Below are 18,841 nucleotides of genomic sequence, written 5' to 3'. Positions count from 1 at the left end.
TTGGGGAAGACCAGGGCTGAGCAGGAAGGCTAGGAAGGAAGGCAGTTAAGCATCCAAGATGGAAGGGAAGGGTGATATAAATGAACCTGCTTTTCCATCCCTTTAAAGAAGAAGGGATATCATCAAAGAACCGGCTCTTCAGATGGGCAGACAACGAAAAAGCATTGTCCCCAAGCCAGCACACAAAAAAGTATTGAAGAATGAGGAGATTAATAAGTTGTGCAACTTAAAAAGAATGTAAGTGGCAGCCATTACACGGAAAGAATTGGGATAAAATTAGTTTATCGGGACCCCAAAGAAATGGGCCGCTTCGATCAAAAAAGAAGGGATGTGGAATCTGAGGCTGCTACGAAGCTGGTCTTCAAAAAAGGTAAAGAAACCCTCTGGTGGCTGGTTAGCCTGATCTGAGGGACCGAGAATTCAGATTTGGTAAGAGGATGGGAATAGAGCCCATGACTCTGAGATCCTCCTCCGCCCCAGGGCATAGAGTACTCTCCATAACAGAGAATAAAATAGCACTCGGAACCCCATGGAGAGGCGAGCTAGAAGCCCGGGTCTTACCCTTGCCCTTTTTTATAGCTCGAGAAGGACCTGAGGCATGGGGTTTGATTTTGGGTTTTTTTGATTTGTTTGGGAGGCGATCAACAGAGAATTTCTCGGGAGAGGAAGAAGAACCAGAGCATGCTGCTACAGACTCGTACTCAGGCGAGCCGTGCACAGTCGCTCCGGAAGTAGAAGAAGTAGAGTTGACATATTTTGGAAAGAAGGGAGGCAAAAAAAAACTTACGAGTTGTTTGAAGGTTGACTGGTTAGAGACTGGAAATCGCTGGAGCTGAAGCACACAATACGTCGGAGGTGCGAGGAAGATTGTGGAGAAAGCGAGAGCGAAAAAGGTGTTAAATGGAGAAAGTGGTTCGATTTATATTAATAGAGGTAATGGATCTACACCGTTGATCTAAGTAAAGGACGGTCAGGATGCATCTTGGAAATTGTGGAAGGACATGAAAGGGCAGGTTTGGAATACGAAGCGTCTCAGACTGTTCACTTTCTCGGAATTCAAAGTGTTTTTGGGCCATTAAAGTTCTATGGTACACATCATCATGACATCAGTCCTACCCGCTTGAAAATGTGAGACGATAAAAATTTTCCTTGACCAGGAACTAGAGAGTGATCGGGACAACGACAAAGACTCTAGCTCAACTATTTAGAAAGGAAGTGGTGATACCCCCCGAGGAGGCCCGGGTCATGGGTATTAGGTGATCCCAGGTCATGGATCAGGTTATGATAAGTTTTGGGCCAATCCGACAAATATTCGGGCAAATGAATGCCCGAGACATTATCCTCCGGGTTACCAGAAGCCAGGGCTTCCAGACGAGTTCCCGGGAAATGGCTTTCTACTAGGGTTACCTCGATAATTGCACCTCACTCGAGTGCACAAGTATGTAATATCTTATCTTGGTAATCATTACTGACAAAATCGCTTGGATTTGACAAAGCGAAAGGGACAGTTTGACGTGTCAGAAAATCAGGGTACCAGGAACCATCTTGCCATAATTAGTAAATTAACACTGAAAACAACATCATTATTGACTTTCTTTTTATAAATACCAGGTTTGTTTAAACATTAAAGCATTCATTGACATATATCTTGCTCATATCATTTATCCTCTAGAATATACATCACTTACACCATTCTCTTTGCTATATTAGTTCTTTTCGTTCACCTGTTGACTTTAGCATCGGAGTGGCCACACTAGACATCCTTCCGGTATTCATTCACGTGGTTATCTTCATGTTTGTAGGTCAGCACCAGCTTTTCTCGGGAGAAAAATATCTGGTTTAGACACATCTCACTGTACTGTCATCCCTCATCATTTGCATAATCCGACCCGGTGAAATTGCTCACACATCTTGCACCCTCTTTATCCGGTCACATCATATATGTTTCTGATCACGACTGATATAGCTCAACTCACAGGGAAAAGTTCTCCGGCTGGTGCACCATAGCATACACCTAATAGAGCCTACTGTGTCTACTATGCAATCTGTACGAAAGCCAACTTTCTGAAAAAGATCCACTCAGTCATTGAAGTGTTTAGACCATCTCCAACCGTTCAAATTATTTTTGTGCAAGTTCTGTATTATTTTTGTCTTAAATATGTTGCATGTCAAAGTACATCTCTTGCAACCTGCATCAAATTTCTGCACCCAATAAGACGAATATTTCTAATTCTGTGATAAATCTTAATATTATAATAAAATAAAAATAAAAGGAAGATCAATAAAATGCAGTGCTGTTGAGGGAAATCCATATCCTAATTTAGTGGAATGTACTTTTTTCTTGTGCTGCTGGAGATGGTCTTAAGGATACAGAATTTGAAGCATTCAAGACACTCGTTCGATTAATATGATCATTTGAGGAATAATCTGCCTAAACCAGCTGAGATTCTTTTAACTCGAGCATTCTGTTTTATTCACCTTGCTAAATTGTTAAATCGATCCTAACAATTAGCTTGGCTTGTAGCTTTTTTATGTCTAATTTTATAAATTATTTTACTCTTAATAATTTTATACATTACGTATTTTAACAACCAACTAAATGAAAACTTATGTATCATTTTGTTAATACAAGACCAAAACTCGAGTTCAAATTTCACGCAATAAAGTCAAACTATGCTCTCAAAAATGGAATAGGCACTGGCATGCTTACAAGAAAAGTCGGTTAGTAAAAGAATATGATTTAGAATAACTGAATTTCCATAATTTAAGTTGTACCCATACAATAGCACAAACAATAGTATTTGGATTTACAACAGGGGAATGGAATGAATTGCATGGATGAATGGATAGAAGAAAATAATAGCAACTTCACTCAATTGAAAAGCTCGGCAGCCACCCCTTTCATCATGCCTTTGATCTGTATAACAACAAAGAAGTGGAAATGCAGATGAAAGAACTAAAGAATTTGGAAAGTTTTTATTTTTAAAAAAATCTATCTTCAATGACAATAATACCTGTTTTGCTGACATGCCAATATTTTGCAAATCATCAAGCTGGAGAACCCAAAAGAATATAAAAAAAATTCAGTCCCGGAATATATTCTCGTCCGATGCAAGAAATACTGCAAATAAATGTTACTTACACTCTTGAAAGGTTCTTGCAATTCTTCACGAAGTTCGAGAATGTAGGAAGCCCTTTTTTCTCCAATACCCTGTATGATATCAATACATACTATGAGATTTCTTCCCTAACTCGTGCCAGTAAAATTTAGACTGTGAGAATTGACTTACTCGTAGTTTTTTCAACTCTTCCCTGCAAATAAAGGGGGAAGGTCAAATTATTAGACCAAATTTACAAGGTGGCAACACTTACTTGTATTGGAGCTCACTAAACATTATGTAATTCCCAATAAAAATCAATCACAAGTCTAGCAACACCTTTTCAACAATATATAAAATGTCTACTTGGCCATTGATGAAAGTAGAATTTCTTGATTGAAAATTAAACTTGTGCATATATTTTTGCTGAACTTGCAAATAACTTTTGCCTATTGTGGTTGTAGCATACGATCAGCATGCAAGAATCTACTTTTTAGTTCATATACAAGTAAGATAAACTAAAGAAATCATATAGCGTAGTACATGGAGTAGAGAGTGAATTTTGGCGTATTCACTTACTTATTAGCTGAATTCAGAAAATTCAGTTGTTCTTTAACAAGAGAATTCTGCAATAAAAAAGAATGGTTGATGAGAAAAATACAGCAATTAATCAATTATGTGATGATATATTCACTGTAACAAACCTTCAAACTAGAACCACATATGCTGAAGGTACCACCCCTTGGGCTTCGATTTTTCGTACCATCAAATTTCACCATTGGAGTAGTATCATTGCAGCTTAATTGACTATTGGATGAATCAATAATTTCCTTCTCCGGAATTTTCACCTTCATTGGAGTTGATGAACACAACAACTTTAAGTTCTTGGATAATTCTTTGATTTTCTGACTAAGTGGCACAGATCCATCAAAGTGTGAAGTCTTGTTCGACTCGCATGACTTACCTACAATATTGAATCATCTACTGAGAATTATCAAGTCGTTATACCAAATGAGCGAATTTGTTGGGTTTTAATTCATACCATCATCAAAAAGTAGAAGATCATTTCCATCACAACTTTCATTTATAGTTTCTTGAGAATGGAGACCGTGTGTAGAAAGATCCTAAGAAATAAGAACCGTAAGTTTAGGAGAGTTTTGCCTATGTTAAGAGTGAATGAATGATATAGAGTTTTTGGAATCCCGCAAATAATTTTACATATTCTGTCTTTTACAATTCAAGCTAAAAATTTATAACCTTCTCTTCCTGAATAATAGCCTCATCATTAGGGGCACAGGGCAATACATTATCCTGATCCAAAATAAAATGAGCAATCAAATGCTATTCGAGATTTATATGGGACTACTAGAAAGAATCAATCGAGTGGTTTGAATACCTCTTCCAGCGAAAATGGTGCAACAACCAAATCATGATCTTGGAGGACTTTATTTTTGTGGGATGAAGTATCTTCAGAAAGGCATATCAACTGCATGACATTTTAGGTCAACATATAGTTGTATGAAATGGGCATCTTGTTTTTTTATTTTGGATTAACTTTCTACTAATTGTGATATAAAAACGCATATCTCTTTGCTGAAAGGTTAAAACGAAAAGGTAATCATCATAATCAAATCTTAAATTTAATTGAGTACTGCATCAAGACAAAAAAATTTGATATAGACATACTGGAGGAGGGCGTTTTGAAGGAAAAAGAAATAAATGCAGGCATAACAGGTTGATGGATAAGATATATTAATACATATTACCTGCTTAGGATTGTTTATGTTTTCTTCATCAAAGAGTTTCCTTGAAAAGAGTAGCCCAAAATTTAGTAAAAACTATTTGAAGCAATATATCCTGTAAAATAATAGGACATTAAGGTAGTTTTACCTTCCCTTTAGGATGCAGTCAGCCTTCTTTCCAGAAAGTAATTGACTACGACCCATATGCTTTTTCACTATCAAAGAAGTAGATGTACTTTTTCCACTTTTCAACGACGAAAACATCTTAGATTTGGCTGAACTTTGACATTTATTTGTAGAGTCAGTCAAAACTTGCTTGGTGCTATGACAGGACCGTGAAACGAAACTGAGTGAGCTGATAGAGTCTTTGCAAAAGAAAGGGTTCTGCATCATAAAAAATAATAATAATAATAATAATTAATATATAAAAGTATTTCAAAAACTGCAATTAAATTTTTAACCTAAATTTCTTGTAGAACCTTACCAAGCAAGCAAACACTAACACGTGACTTGTGCCACTGAGGGAATCTTGCAAGATTCGAGTGAGTTTACTCTCTCGATATGGCACACGTATCTCATTGGAATTCAGAGCATTGATGACATTTATCAATGCAAACAATGATTTGTTACTCCTGTAATTCTCAGTAAGTGTGTTTCTGTCGCTGCCACTCTTGCGAGGATCCTCATAGCCTAATTGGACAATATGAAAAAAGCTTACATGAATGATCATCGGACTAATAGAAAGAAAGAGCATATAATTACATTGTTAGTTATATAAACCTGCTAGATCAACAAAATTAATCTTGTTCTCCAACTTGGGTATTATCTTGTCATCTTCAGATGATATATGGACCATCAAGCCCTTGTGATAGCGTCGAGGATCCATTGATATTTTTTGGCTTTTCTGCAAATTGAGATGTCTAAAGTACATATTTTCGAATTCTGAAACTGATTTCACCTTGACCTACAAAACAACATTAGCAAAGAAATATAATTAAAATTCAGCTTCAGAAAATTCCATTAATTAAGCAAATAAAAAACATGTTTTCTTGCCTGAGAAAGTCCCTTCAAGTTGAGTTTGCCTTGAGTGTCACCCAGTACATGAACCTCAGCATAATCAGGATCTAAAAGGTCAAAAGCATGGTCTTGTGTAACCCGATAGAGGGATACAGACACTGTTTTCTTGCTTTCACGTGCTTTAGAAAGAATTTCAGACATTGCAATAGTTGCTAAACCTGGTTTCTCTATAGATCCCTTCATGTAAGAAAGAATCTAAATCAAGCATGGATCAAATTATCCAAGAAAAATAGTAAAACTATTATGAAGGCAAACAGGAAAGACCTGTATAGTAAATGTTTTTCCGCTTCCTCTAGCTCCCAGGGCAATTACAGATGCATTTTGACCATTAAAAACATCTGAAATCATGTGTCTAATCTCTCTTGAGTATATCAGGCCAATATCTTCATTCTGCTCATAGCAGTAATCCAGTTCATAAGCATTTTTGCGGCTGAAAATATATAAAATAGAAAAGGTGAAAACACATCCTAAACTGTAATCTGATTAATTAACTAAATAGATGACTCACCTACGTGTGGAAATTCTTAAACTCTAATTATGCAAGTAAAAATTTTCAGGCTCTTCTACAGAGACAAGAATATACCAATGACCGATTTTCCTTCCATTCTTGATGTCGACTTATGTTCAAAATAACAAGAAAACCGGTACAAAAAACAAATGCAGGACAGGTCTGTGCATCAAATCTTAAAACTATTTATCAAAGGTCCAAGTGCTAAAACCAAACGTGCTCAAGAAAAACCCATCACCCATAACCTAAAAAACAAAGCTGCGATTACCATATAATCTCACTACAATTGAAAATTTGTCGACATAATAAAAGACTTCAAAATTGTGAGTTGGGGAAAACCCCCCTGGTAAAAAGCTACTCCCCGAATCTTGAAATCAAAATCTACTTAATCACAAACAACAGTACTATCATAAGATAAAAACTAAAAACCACGAAAAATTCTACGGTACCAGTAGCTAAGCATGAAAATCAAGAAGGTAAACTCAAACCCCCAAATCTGAAAATCAAACAGTAAGAAGGCAAGGAAACAAATTACCCAGTGGATCGGGTGTCGAGAGAAACTTTGGCTTTAGCAAGCTGTCCATTCTCGTGGGGATTCTGAACAGTGATCCAAGACTTCCGTTCTCGGGTCAAGGACTCAGATTCTTGATCTGTAAATCCTCGGATCTTCCCCACTATTCGCACTCGATTTGCGGGCTTCGAGCACCTACTGGATTGCATGTTGTCTGAGCCTGCAACTGTAGAAGCCATTGAAATTCTTGATAAATTGTGAGGTAGAGATAGAAGAGGGAGGATACGATATGAGGATTCGATAATAATGGGGGCAACGAGCCGTTGGGTGTGAGATTTTCGAAATCTATGATTCTGGCGCCTCGGATGACGCTCTCCAAAGTTTAAAACTGGGGTCAGGGGTAGTTTGGTCAATACACTTGAATTCCAGCCATAAGATAATTTACGCCCAAATCAAAAGTTGTATTTTTAAAAATAACTTTTTTATTAATTATTATCAAATATAGCCTTTTATAATACAATAATCATAAAATACACTTTCTTTTTCAATTTTCCCCATATCAAAGATTACTAAAACTTAATGATAACAAATTCATTTTCAGTATTTGAAATTATATTATTTATTATTGCATTACCTTTTTTCGTAATAAATAATTTTCATAATAAATAATAATAATAGTATTAATAAATTATTTGATAAAATAATAATAATAATAAATAAATATTATTAACAATAACGATAATCACTAATTTCTTTTCTTTTTTTTTTATCTTTTTGTCTATCAGACAAATGACTTGATCATTTCATTATTGTTTTCATCGATGATATCTTGATCTATTCCAAGAGCTGTGAGGAGCATGATCAGCATTTGAGGACGACCTTGCAAATTTTAAAAGATCGGAAATTATATACAAAGTTCAGCAAGTACGAGTTTTGGTTAGAGCGAGTGGCATTCTTAGGCCACATAGTATCAATAGAGGGAGTTGAGGTCGACCCATCTAAGGTCGAGTCAGTCAAGCAATGGCATGAGCCTAAAAGTGTGATGGAAATACACAGTTTCTTGGGTTTAGCCCGCTACTATCATAAGTTCATCAAGGATTTTTTCGTCCGTTGCAGTACCCTTGACATCTTTAACGAAGAATAATGCGAAATTTATATGGGGGCCGGAGTGTCAAAAATAGCTTTGATCAATTGAAGCAACACTCACTACAGCACCAGTTTTAGATATGCCGACAGAGCAAGGGGAATATGTGGTATTTACTGATGCTTCGAAGCTAGGATTGGGCTCAGTCCTTATGAAACATTAGCGAGTCATAACATATGCGTCTAGACAGCTGAAAGTATATGAAAAGAATTATCCGACGCATGATCTTGAGCTCATAGAAGTTGTATTTGCGTTGAAAATTTGAAGGCACTACTTGTATGGTGAGAAATGTAAGATCTTTACGGATAATAAAAGTCTTAAATATTTCGTCACCCCAAAGGACTTGAATATGAGACAAAGACAGTGGCTAGAGCTTGTTAAGGATTACGAATGTGACATTAGGTACCATCCCGGCAAGGTTAATGTAGTGGCGGACGCTTTTATAGGAAATGGACAGTCTTGGCACATTTATCAGTACAAAAACATCTACAAATGAAAATTCAGCGCTTTGATATTGAAATTTATGCTAGGGGAAAGGCCCCTAATCTTGCTACAATGATAGTGCATTCAACTTTACGAGATAGAATTCGAGCCAGACAATCTAATGATGAGTAATTGCAGAAATGGATACAACGAGATGAATTGAAGGCAGCATGTTATATTCAGTCGAAGACGGCATTGTTAAGTATCGAGGTCGACTATGGGTTCCTAGTGGTGATTCACTTAGAGTTGACATTATTACTGAAGCTCACAATACCCCTTATTTTGTTCATCCTAGAAGTACCAAGATGTACAAAGACTTGCAACTTTTATGTTGGTGGCCGAGAATGAAACGAGACATTATGCGCTTTGTATCCAAATGCTTGACATGTCAGCAAATAAAGGCAGAGCATCAGAGACCGGTGGGAATTCTTCGACCACTCCTCATCCCTGAGTGGAAGTAAGATAATTTTACTATGGATTTCGTGGTAGGATTGCCAAACACAGTGAAAGGACTCAATGCCATTTGGGTAATAGTGGACCGTCTTACAAAATCAGCATATTTCTTACAAGTGAAGATGACTTTTTCCATTACACAGTATGTGGAGCTATATATTCAAGAGATAGTTAGACTGCATGTGATTCCAGTGTCTATAGTGTCGGACAGAGACACACGTTTCACTTCATCGTTTTGGAATAGTCTACATGCAGCATTGGGGATTAAGCTACTATTCAGTACCTCATTTCATCCTCAGACCGACGGTCAGTCAGAGAGAGTCATACAGGTTTTAGAGGATCTACTCCGAGCATGAGCAATAGATTTCCACGTGAGTTGAGAACCGAAACTACATCTAGTGGAATTAACTTACAACAACAATTATCAGTCATCTAAAGGGATGGCTCCTTACGTAGCACTCTATGGAAGGAAATATAGATCGCCTATCCATTGGGGCGAGGTAGGAAAAAGGGCTATGATGGGACCGAGATAGTTCAGCACTCTGCAGAAATGGTCGCCAATATCCGAGATAGAATAAAAACTGCTCAGAGTCGACAGAAGAGCTACGCGGACAAGAGAAGGCGAGACCTCTAGTTTGCAGTAGGTGATCACATGTTTATGAAGATAACATCTATGAAGAGTGTTATGAGATTTGACAATAGTTCATTGGACCATTTGAGATACTCGAAAAAGTGGGAGCATTAACATACCGAGTGGCGTTACCTAATCTCGTAGGAGTCCACAATGTCTTCCACATATCGATGTTCCGCAAGTACATGTCAAACCCTTCACACATACTGAACTTCGAGCCACTGCAACTTATATCAAACCTGTCATTTGAGGAGAAGCCTACTCAAATCTTGGGTAGAAAAGAAAGAAGGTTGCAGAATAAGGTGATAAAAATGGTCAAAGTCAAGTGGCTGAATCACTCGGATGAAGAAGCCACTTGGGAGACTGAGACAGAGATGAGGAGTCGATATCCCAAATTATTCAGTACGTCTTAATTTCGAGGACAAAATTTTTTTTAAAGGGGGGAGGATTTGTAACGTCCAAAATCCAACCTATGTAAACCACATGCATGCAAATTGTTTAAATTGCTTAATTGTTTTATTTAATTGATTTAAATTCTTACATGATGCATACTACATGATTAATGGTCTAATTGCATGATTTTATGGAAATAGTATATTTTAACCGAATATTTGATAATACGCAGGGGAAAAGAGGCCGGAGACGACCAAGATAAAATAAATATTTTCAAGGCTTATTATTATTGTGACACCCTAACCCATTTTGAAAAAGTAAACTCTATAATGCGGAAGCTTCAAAAAAAAGACTTGGAGGAAAGTATGTGCTTTAAAAATTTTGACAGAGTTTCTCCGTAAAAAGGAACTCACCACCTGTCTCAAGTAATAAAACCAATACATCATAAAAAATCCCACAAATACTACATAAAGATATACAAAAACAAAAGTATTGCATTTGATTACCAAAATAACAGAGTCAAGTTTAAACTCCCAAAAATATCAAGTGTTTTACAACAAAAGATATTCACAACTTCAACAATTTCAAAACAAAATAAATTCTTAACCATCCATAAACAAAATAATTATTCCATCCTTCCTCCAAGCTTTGCACATTTCCTTCTTCCATCTCAACACCCCGTCGTATCAATCTCGGTTACCTGCATCTGCATCTCATGAACATAATTGAAATGAGTTATAAAAACTCAGCAAGTAGACATTGTAATAACAAATACATATAACATAGTGTAAAGAAGGAATCTGTATCATTTCTTATCTGTAATATGTCATCCGTCAATAAAATGTGTATATAACAATTATAAGATGGGATTCCATAAAACATTACTTTCTTTTCCTTTGCATGACATTGATAGGTCATCCGTCGATGGTATACATGTACGTCTAAGTCAAAATCAGTTACTGTACATGTCATTATGTTGATCCACTTTCGTCGTGTGGTTTAGAATTACCAAAGGTAACACCACTATACCATATAACCATCAAGCCATAAAAACATTCATTGAAACATTTTATCAAACACGTGGTATACGTGCTAAAACCTTAGCTCCTTTACTTTGCCCTTGGCATCAATTTCATTTCTTTTCAATTTATCAATACATACAATATACATAATCAATGAGTTAAAGGAGCTAAAATAATTTAAAACATCATTTATCATATACATAGTTTATGAGATGCATTCAAACAAGAATCTACTTACAGCCCAATGCACAAGTGGTTGCTAAGCTCTTGAGGGATTCCTACAACACAATAATATTAATAATACCATCAATCATTATATTAACAACCTTACCTCAAAATTCAAACCAAACAACCCAATATTTTTCTTTCAATCACTATCCCATGGAATAGCTTTCTTACCTTGCTCCTAAACTCTTGAGGAGAAGAACGTCTAAGCTCCAAGCAAAGATTAAGATTTCAATCAAAGATTAATGTCTTGGAAGAAGTTGGATTGAAGAGAAATGAGGAACTCTGGCACTAACCGATGGAGAGAAGAGAAGGAAAAAGGGAGAAAATGAGGAAAAAGTGACACAACATTTATTAAAAGCCTTCCAAATCCTCAAAACACGTTTTTTAACTTGCTGGGCGCTCGGGTGGTCACATATTACCTCCCTAGCGCGGACCATACTGTCAAAAACCCAAAAATCCAGAGCGAGCCACGCTTGGGCGGTCAAATCTTACCGCTCGGGCGCGCTCTGTGCACAGCTATTGTAAAAATTGCTTCTGAAACGCCTCTTCCCTTCAGAATTAGAAAAAGTGGTAAACAGGAAAGTTGTAGCCCTATGTCTTGGCTTAAATCTCCAATTAGCCTCCGATCATTTGAAGGTCTGAGTAAAAAATTATTCTCATTCTCCCAACATATGTCATTGTAGGAACGACGATACACATGACACACTTCGGCACACTTCGGGGCGCTTTTGGCTCGTCTTTCCTAATGATTTGAACAAACTCAAAACATGAAAGTTATAGCCTTATATTTATCTTTCTAATGAAAGTGGTCTTACATCAATTGGATCAATATAAAAAACATTATGCTAAAAACCACAACTACTGCCACAATTTCATGTTGTTTCAGCACTTCCACTAATTATCTAACTCAAATTCAACTTTCTATTATACCCATCAATTATCTAATCCATTCTATAACATTCATATCATAATGTAAAGCCATAAACCATCACCATAACATGCCATAATTCATAATAAAAGAAACGAATATTACAATTCTCCTCTCCTTATAAAAAATTTTGTCCCCGAAATTTACCTCAAGACGTAAACAAGTCAGGATAACGATGCTTCATCTCTTCCTCGGGTTCCCATGTTGCTTCTTCGATGACATGATTACTCCATAACACCTTCATGATCCCAATTTCTTTGTTTCTAAGAACTTTAACCTTTCGATCCTGTATTTGTACCGGCCGTTCATGATAACTCAAATTTGGCATTAAGTCTAGTGGTTCGTGACAAAGTACATGAGTTTGATTCGATACTTATTTACGAAGCATTGAGACATGAAATACATTATGCACCATATCCAAATCCGGAGGCAAAGCCACTCGATAAGCTCGCTCGCCAATTCTGTCGAGAATCTCGAAATGTCCAATAAAACGAGGACTCAACTTCCCCTTCTTTCCAAATCTCATAACTCCCTTGAGAGGAGCTATCTTATCAAACACATGATCACCTATCTCGAACGCCAAAGCCTTCTTCGAGCATCCGCATAGCTTTTTTGTCGAGACTGAGCATTTTTCATTCTTTCTCGAATCAATGCTACAACATCAACCATTTGTTGAATCAACTCTGGTCCTAAAATCTTTCTTTCACCTACTTCATCCCAAAACAAAGGTGAACAACACCTTCTCCCTTACAAAGATTCATAAGGTGTAATGCCAATCGAGGACTGATAGTTGTTATTATATGTGAATTCCACAAGAGGCAGCTTCAAATCCCAAATTCCAGGAAAATCAATTACATGCCCTTAACATGTCCTCAAGAATCTGAATAACTCGTTCTGATTGTTCGTCACTCTGAGGATGATAAGATGTGTTGAAGGACAACTTTGTATCCAAAGCTCTATGAAAGGTCTTCAAGAATTCAGATGTAAATCTTGGATCACGATCAGAAATAATTGACACTGGTATCCCATGAAGTCTAACAATCTCTTGAACATAAGCCTCAGCATATTGATTCATCGAATAAGTTGTCTTGACAGGAAAAAAATGTGATGACTTGGTTAAACGATCAACAATAACCCAAATTGAATTATAATATTTCTGCGTCCTTGGAAGTCCGACAACAAAGTCCGTTGTGATGTGTTCCCATTTCCACTGAGGTATCGGAAATGACTGCAATAAACCTGCAGGTATTTGGTGCTCAAACTTAACCTGCTGACATGTTAGGCATTCAGAAATATACAATGCAATATCCTTCTTCATACCTGGATACCAGAAGAGTCGAAGAAGATCTTGATACATCTTGGTATTACCTGGATGTATCGAATATGATGCCGTATGCGCCTCAATCAAAACATATCGCCGAATATTATTGTCTATAGGAACACAAATTCAACCTCTGAAGGTCATCAACCCATCACGGTTTAAACCAAATTCATAATTTCCTTTCAGCTCAGCCTTAGACTTCATTTCCAGCAATTGGTTATCATTCTGTTTTCCATCTTTAATCATGTCATTCAAAGTAGCTCGAATCACCAAAGCTGAAAGTCGAGCTATCGTACCTTTCTCGACCAAGGCGATCTCATTCCTTTGCAAGTCCAACAATAAAGGTTTTTGAATCATAGAATTCAACACAACTCTTGACTTTCGACTCAATGCGTCTGCAACTTCATTCGCCTCCCAGGGTGGTAACTAATAGTGCAATCATAATCCTTAACAAGTTACAATCATCTCCTCTAACGCATGTTCAATTCCCTCTAAGTAAACAAATATTTAAGGCTTTTATGATCTGAGAAAATCTCACACTTCACTCCATACAAATAATGTCGCAAAATTTTCAAAGCGAAAACCACAGCTGCCAACTCAAGATCATGAGTCGGACAATTCTTTTCATAATCCTTCAGCTGACGGGAAGCATAAACAATTACCTTACCACGCTGCATCAACAAAGCATCAAGTCCTTTCTTAAAAGCATCAGTGAACACCACAAAGTTTTCACCTCCTTCAGGAAGTGACAACATTGGATCCGATGTCAATTTATCCTTAAAATCCTGAAAACTTTGTTGACACTCATTTGTTCATTCAAACTTAGTTGTTTTTCTTGTCAATGCAGTCAATGGCAGGGTTATATTTGAGAAATCGGCTATAAAACGATGATAGTAACCTGCCAAACCAAGAAAACTTCGTAACTCAGAAATTGTCATATGAATAAGCCATTTCTTCACTGCTTCTATCTTTGTTGGATCCACGGTAATTCCATATTTATAAACAATATGGCCTAAGAAAGTTACTTGGTCCAACCAGAACTCGCACTTCTTTAACTTGGCATATAATTGGTTATTCCTCAATTGCTGCAACACAGTTCTCAAATGTTCTCGATGAAGTTCTCGAGTTTTCGAATAAACCAGAATATCATCAATAAATATAATGACAAAACTGTCCAAATAAGGCTTGAAAACTCGATTCATAAGATCCATAAAAACTGATGGCGCATTCATTAACTCGAAAGATATTACCAGAATTCATAATGACTATACCTAGTTCTAAAAGCAGTCTTAGGAATGTCATCTTCTTTCATCTTCAATTTGTGATATCCCGATCGCTGATCAATCTTGGAAAATACAGTTGCCCCTTGCAATTCATCAAAAAGATCATCAATTCGTGGCAAAAGATACATGTTCTTAATTGTAACTTTGTTGATCTCTCGGTAGTCAATACACAAACGTAGTGACCCATATTTCTTTTTCACAAACAATACTGGTTCCCCCCATGGCAAATAACTTGTCTAATAAAGCCTTTATCTAACAGCTCTTGCAATTCGTTCTTTAATTCTTTCATTTCAGTGGTGCCATTCGATAAGGGGCTTTAGAAATAGGAGCGGTATCAGGTACAACATCAATGACAAACTCGACTTCTCTATTGGGTGGCAACCCTGGCACATCATCGGCAAAGACATCCGCATACTCTCGAACAATTTCAATATCATTCACATCCACATATATTATTTATTCACATCCATGACTGACGCCAGAACTCAATGACACCCCTCAACGAACATCTTATTCACCTTCAAGCAAGAAATAAAAGAAGTGTCAAGCGAAGTACCTGAATGCTTGAAGACCCTGTTGTCACCTTCTTTTGTCGGAAATCGCACAGTATTTTTAACACAATCTATTACTGCACGATACGATGATAGCCAATCCATACCCAAAATCACATCAAACTCTATCATAAGAATCACAATAAGATCAGAAAATAAAATTCTCTCATTCACTAGAATAGGACAAGCTCTAATAACACTTGTTGGGCAAATAACATCTCCCGACGAAAGCATAATATTAAACTGGAGATGTTCAAATATAGGTGCAATACCCAACGATCTCATGAAAATTTCAGACATAAAGGAATGCGTAGCTCCAGTATCAATTAAAGTAAGAGCTACATTGCATGAAATCAAAATAGTACCTGAAATAACCAACGTATCAGGATTAACACCCTCTTTGGTCAAAGAGAAGATGTGCCCTTGGACTCATCCTCGGCCTGAAGATTGGGTACAGTTGATGACAATGTGACCTGCACCTCCACATCTATAACATTTGTTGGTTCCTACAAAGCATTTACCCTTGCGTGGCTTGCTGCATTTGGGAGATAAAAGCATATTCATCTCAGACTGAACCACAGGAGCTTTACCTCGATGTTCTTCTTTTCCTTTGCCTTTGTATCCCCCTTTCCATCTTTGATTCGAAGCTTGGCTCTTTTGATTAAAACTGTCTTCTCAATTGGCTTTCCTTCTCAATCTTTTCTCGTCCTGTTCCACTAAAAAAGCTTTCTCCACGATCTCTTTGTACGTTGCGGCCTTGGACATTCTGACATCTTTTCTATTCTCGGCTTTCAAGCCTCTCATGAAGTGTTCACCTCGGTCTTTGTCATTCGAGGCAATGAAAGGATCAAGCAAACAACCTTCTTCAAACTTCAAAATATAGTCATTCATGTTCAAGTTACCTTGCTTTAATTCCAATAACTCCTTCACTTTCCGGGTTTTGACATCATTAGAGAAATATTTGTCATAAAATAAGTCTTTGAACTCACTCCATATAATGGTTTGAACATTGATGTCTACCTTCGTGGCTTCCCACCAAATGCATGCAGTCTTGGTCAGAAGAAACACTGCACAACTAACTCAATCATTATCCTCAATGTGCAGATAGTTGATCGAGCAAAACTTGCACTGTGAAATCCTCAATAAAAATATGATTTTATTTGCTCAAAAATTAATCGCAAGTGCACGATGTCAAGTATTAGTATAATGTACGTGATTACAAATATCGTTCCACTGGGGACTATATTTGACAATTATTATTTCCAATTATTAAATCTTTAACCACGAAAATTGATTAATTGTTTTATTACTACTATTCTCAAATAAACATGCAAATAAAATGATTCAATAAGTAAAGAATGAGAATTAATATCTAAAATGGTTGAGTAAAATTCAATAAGAAATGAATTTGTTGGGAGTTTCGGTTCACCTACTCCTCGTTAATTAATTAATTCGTTTGATGTTGATTTTATACTTCCGACAGGATTTCCTATTCAATTGAACACACTCTCACGAGCTATGCCAAAATAATTCTACTCAGTGAAGTAATTAAATGTCTTTAATTATTTATCAAGAGTGAATTGCATTTCGATCTATGAAATCCCCTAGTTTTCGACCCTTAGGACTATGACTATCGGTGCGTATCCAACCTCATATGTCTATGCAAATTGTAGATCCACGGATTATACTACTCGTTCCTATCACAAGTTATTCTCTCGAACTCACTCGCAATATAAAATCGTTATTAAAGTTAGCTACGCTTTAACAACACGATAAAATAGTAATATAATCAAGAATAACGCAACAATCGAACTATAAATTAATTAGATCAAAGTTTGGGGTAGGATCCTCTTAAATCTCAACAAATAATAAAGGTTTAGCTACTCGAATTCATTTTGAAAATAAACACAACAATGTTTAAAAGATGAAAACTAAATTAGAAATACTAGAATTGACGAAAAACGCGAAGAACGGTGCCCAGAAATCCTCGAATCTTCAATCCAATCGCAAAAGTCTCTCAAAAGCTTGTGGCGGCTCTGAAATCTCGTCTGAATGTCCTCCAAAACGTCCAACCTCCCTTTCCATATCATCCCCATTCAGCACATAAGGTAAGGAATCGGCTATGAATTTTTTCCAAAAATAAACGGCGCTCGGGCGGTAGAATATTACCGCTCGAGCGCCACATCTTCTGTAATCTGCTTGGGACATGCGGCATCTCGCGCTCGGGCGGTAGAAAGTTACCGCCCGAGCGCCGAACTTTCTGTAATTCGACTCTTCGGAAGATCAATCTCGCGCCCGGGCGGTAGAAAACTACCGCCCGAGTGCCATACTTTCTGGACATCATCTACTTTGCGTGATTTTTCTCGTGCCCGGGCGGTATTAAATTACCGCCCGAGTTTCGCCTGTTCTGCACATTATCTTCTTGGCTTGGCACTTGGCTCCGATTTTAGTTTTCCGGCCATTTTTCCTGCAAATTCGTCATGCACAAGTGAGAAATGATCAAATGCATAAGCTTACTCTAAAATGAACAAAATGTAAACGAAATGTACGCATGCACAATGAAAACACACACAAACTAATGCAATAAAACACGTAAAAACCACACGTATCAACCCCCTCATACTAACCTTTTGCTTGCCCTCAAGCAAAATAGGTTACATACTACACATTAAAACATGGAACAAACACAAAAGGGAGGGTATTGAACTAACTAAACTGGTGGTGAAGTAGCGAACAGGTATCTCCTGCCTAAGCGGGTGTTTGAACCACATCCACTTAGTCAAATCACAACATACATTACTACCCCTTTTCAGAAATCACAACAAAATTGTATTTTTCCAAAAGGTGTGGTCGTGTGTGCTGTGGATCTTTCTAGCTTGTGTTTCAGACAGTTTTATTCGCAAATCATGTGGGTTACCGAATCAACCAGTCAATACAAGTGTCTCTTTTCCGAGTCCTGTTTCTATTTGGGACCAACCAGTAAACACATACAGTGGTAGAGTTTCATAGTCGAACCACAAAATATAGGGAGTCAATGGCAACATGCTCAAGTGGTTTAGAAAGATGGGGAGCACATAGATCATTTTCACTATGCACTTGTCAGAAATTTTCTATGACATTCCTCAACACCTTACATCTCCATATTTTTAGCCTTGGGATAGTATTTCATCCCTTTTTGGCTCCCCCTCACCTTACATCTCCTTTATTATTCCATTTTTTTGGTGCATAGTTTTCTCATGCGTACTCCCTAGGCTTTGGATATAGGGTATTTTTTTTCTGGCTTAGGAATAGATTTTTAGGTCCTATGCACGATTGGGATGAAGGATATTTGAGGAATACGTTTGATTTTCTACTTGAGTTTATGCTACTAATTGGTCACTCCTTTCAACAGGTATTCATTCAAGTTCCACTCGCATCTAATGTTTCTCCAGTTCCCCTCACAGATTATTTTGAACTTAACTATCATCG

The 18,841-nt window shown here is 37.0% G+C and overlaps 3 protein-coding genes across 3 annotated transcripts; all 3 read right to left on the bottom strand.

Moving 5' to 3' along the window:
* Window positions 1-2,724: 2,724 nt before the first annotated feature.
* LOC140816438 (kinesin-like protein KIN-10C) lies at window positions 2,725-7,279 on the bottom strand. The gene is made up of 16 exons (XM_073175702.1): window positions 6,961-7,279; window positions 6,182-6,347; window positions 5,894-6,094; window positions 5,621-5,804; window positions 5,325-5,530; window positions 4,989-5,224; window positions 4,865-4,904; window positions 4,495-4,584; window positions 4,356-4,409; window positions 4,141-4,222; window positions 3,803-4,062; window positions 3,678-3,724; window positions 3,291-3,312; window positions 3,143-3,211; window positions 3,015-3,053; window positions 2,725-2,917 (listed from the first exon to the last, which is right to left on the bottom strand). The coding sequence occupies exons 1-16, from the start codon at window positions 7,173-7,175 to the stop codon at window positions 2,873-2,875; spliced, it is 1,956 nt and encodes a 651-aa protein (XP_073031803.1). The 5' UTR covers window positions 7,176-7,279; the 3' UTR covers window positions 2,725-2,872.
* A 5,087-nt stretch (window positions 7,280-12,366) lies between these two features.
* Window positions 12,367-15,937, bottom strand: LOC140816145 (uncharacterized). Its single transcript, XM_073175218.1, has 9 exons — window positions 15,847-15,937; window positions 15,379-15,738; window positions 14,811-14,904; window positions 14,565-14,709; window positions 14,202-14,324; window positions 13,671-13,965; window positions 13,160-13,457; window positions 12,622-12,871; window positions 12,367-12,504 (listed from the first exon to the last, which is right to left on the bottom strand). Exons 1-9 carry the CDS (start codon window positions 15,935-15,937, stop codon window positions 12,367-12,369), a joined length of 1,794 nt encoding a protein of 597 aa, XP_073031319.1.
* A 111-nt stretch (window positions 15,938-16,048) lies between these two features.
* On the bottom strand, window positions 16,049-17,469 carry LOC140816144 (uncharacterized). The gene is made up of 2 exons (XM_073175217.1): window positions 17,337-17,469; window positions 16,049-16,440 (listed from the first exon to the last, which is right to left on the bottom strand). Exons 1-2 carry the CDS (start codon window positions 17,467-17,469, stop codon window positions 16,049-16,051), a joined length of 525 nt encoding a protein of 174 aa, XP_073031318.1.
* Window positions 17,470-18,841: the final 1,372 nt, after the last annotated feature.

The sequence above is a fragment of the Primulina eburnea genome, chromosome 16, assembly GCF_022965805.1.
Source record: "Primulina eburnea isolate SZY01 chromosome 16, ASM2296580v1, whole genome shotgun sequence".
Taxonomy (NCBI): Eukaryota; Viridiplantae; Streptophyta; class Magnoliopsida; order Lamiales; family Gesneriaceae; genus Primulina; species Primulina eburnea.
Note: the sequence above shows the minus strand (reverse complement) of the source record. Positions and strands in the feature narration are given on the sequence as shown.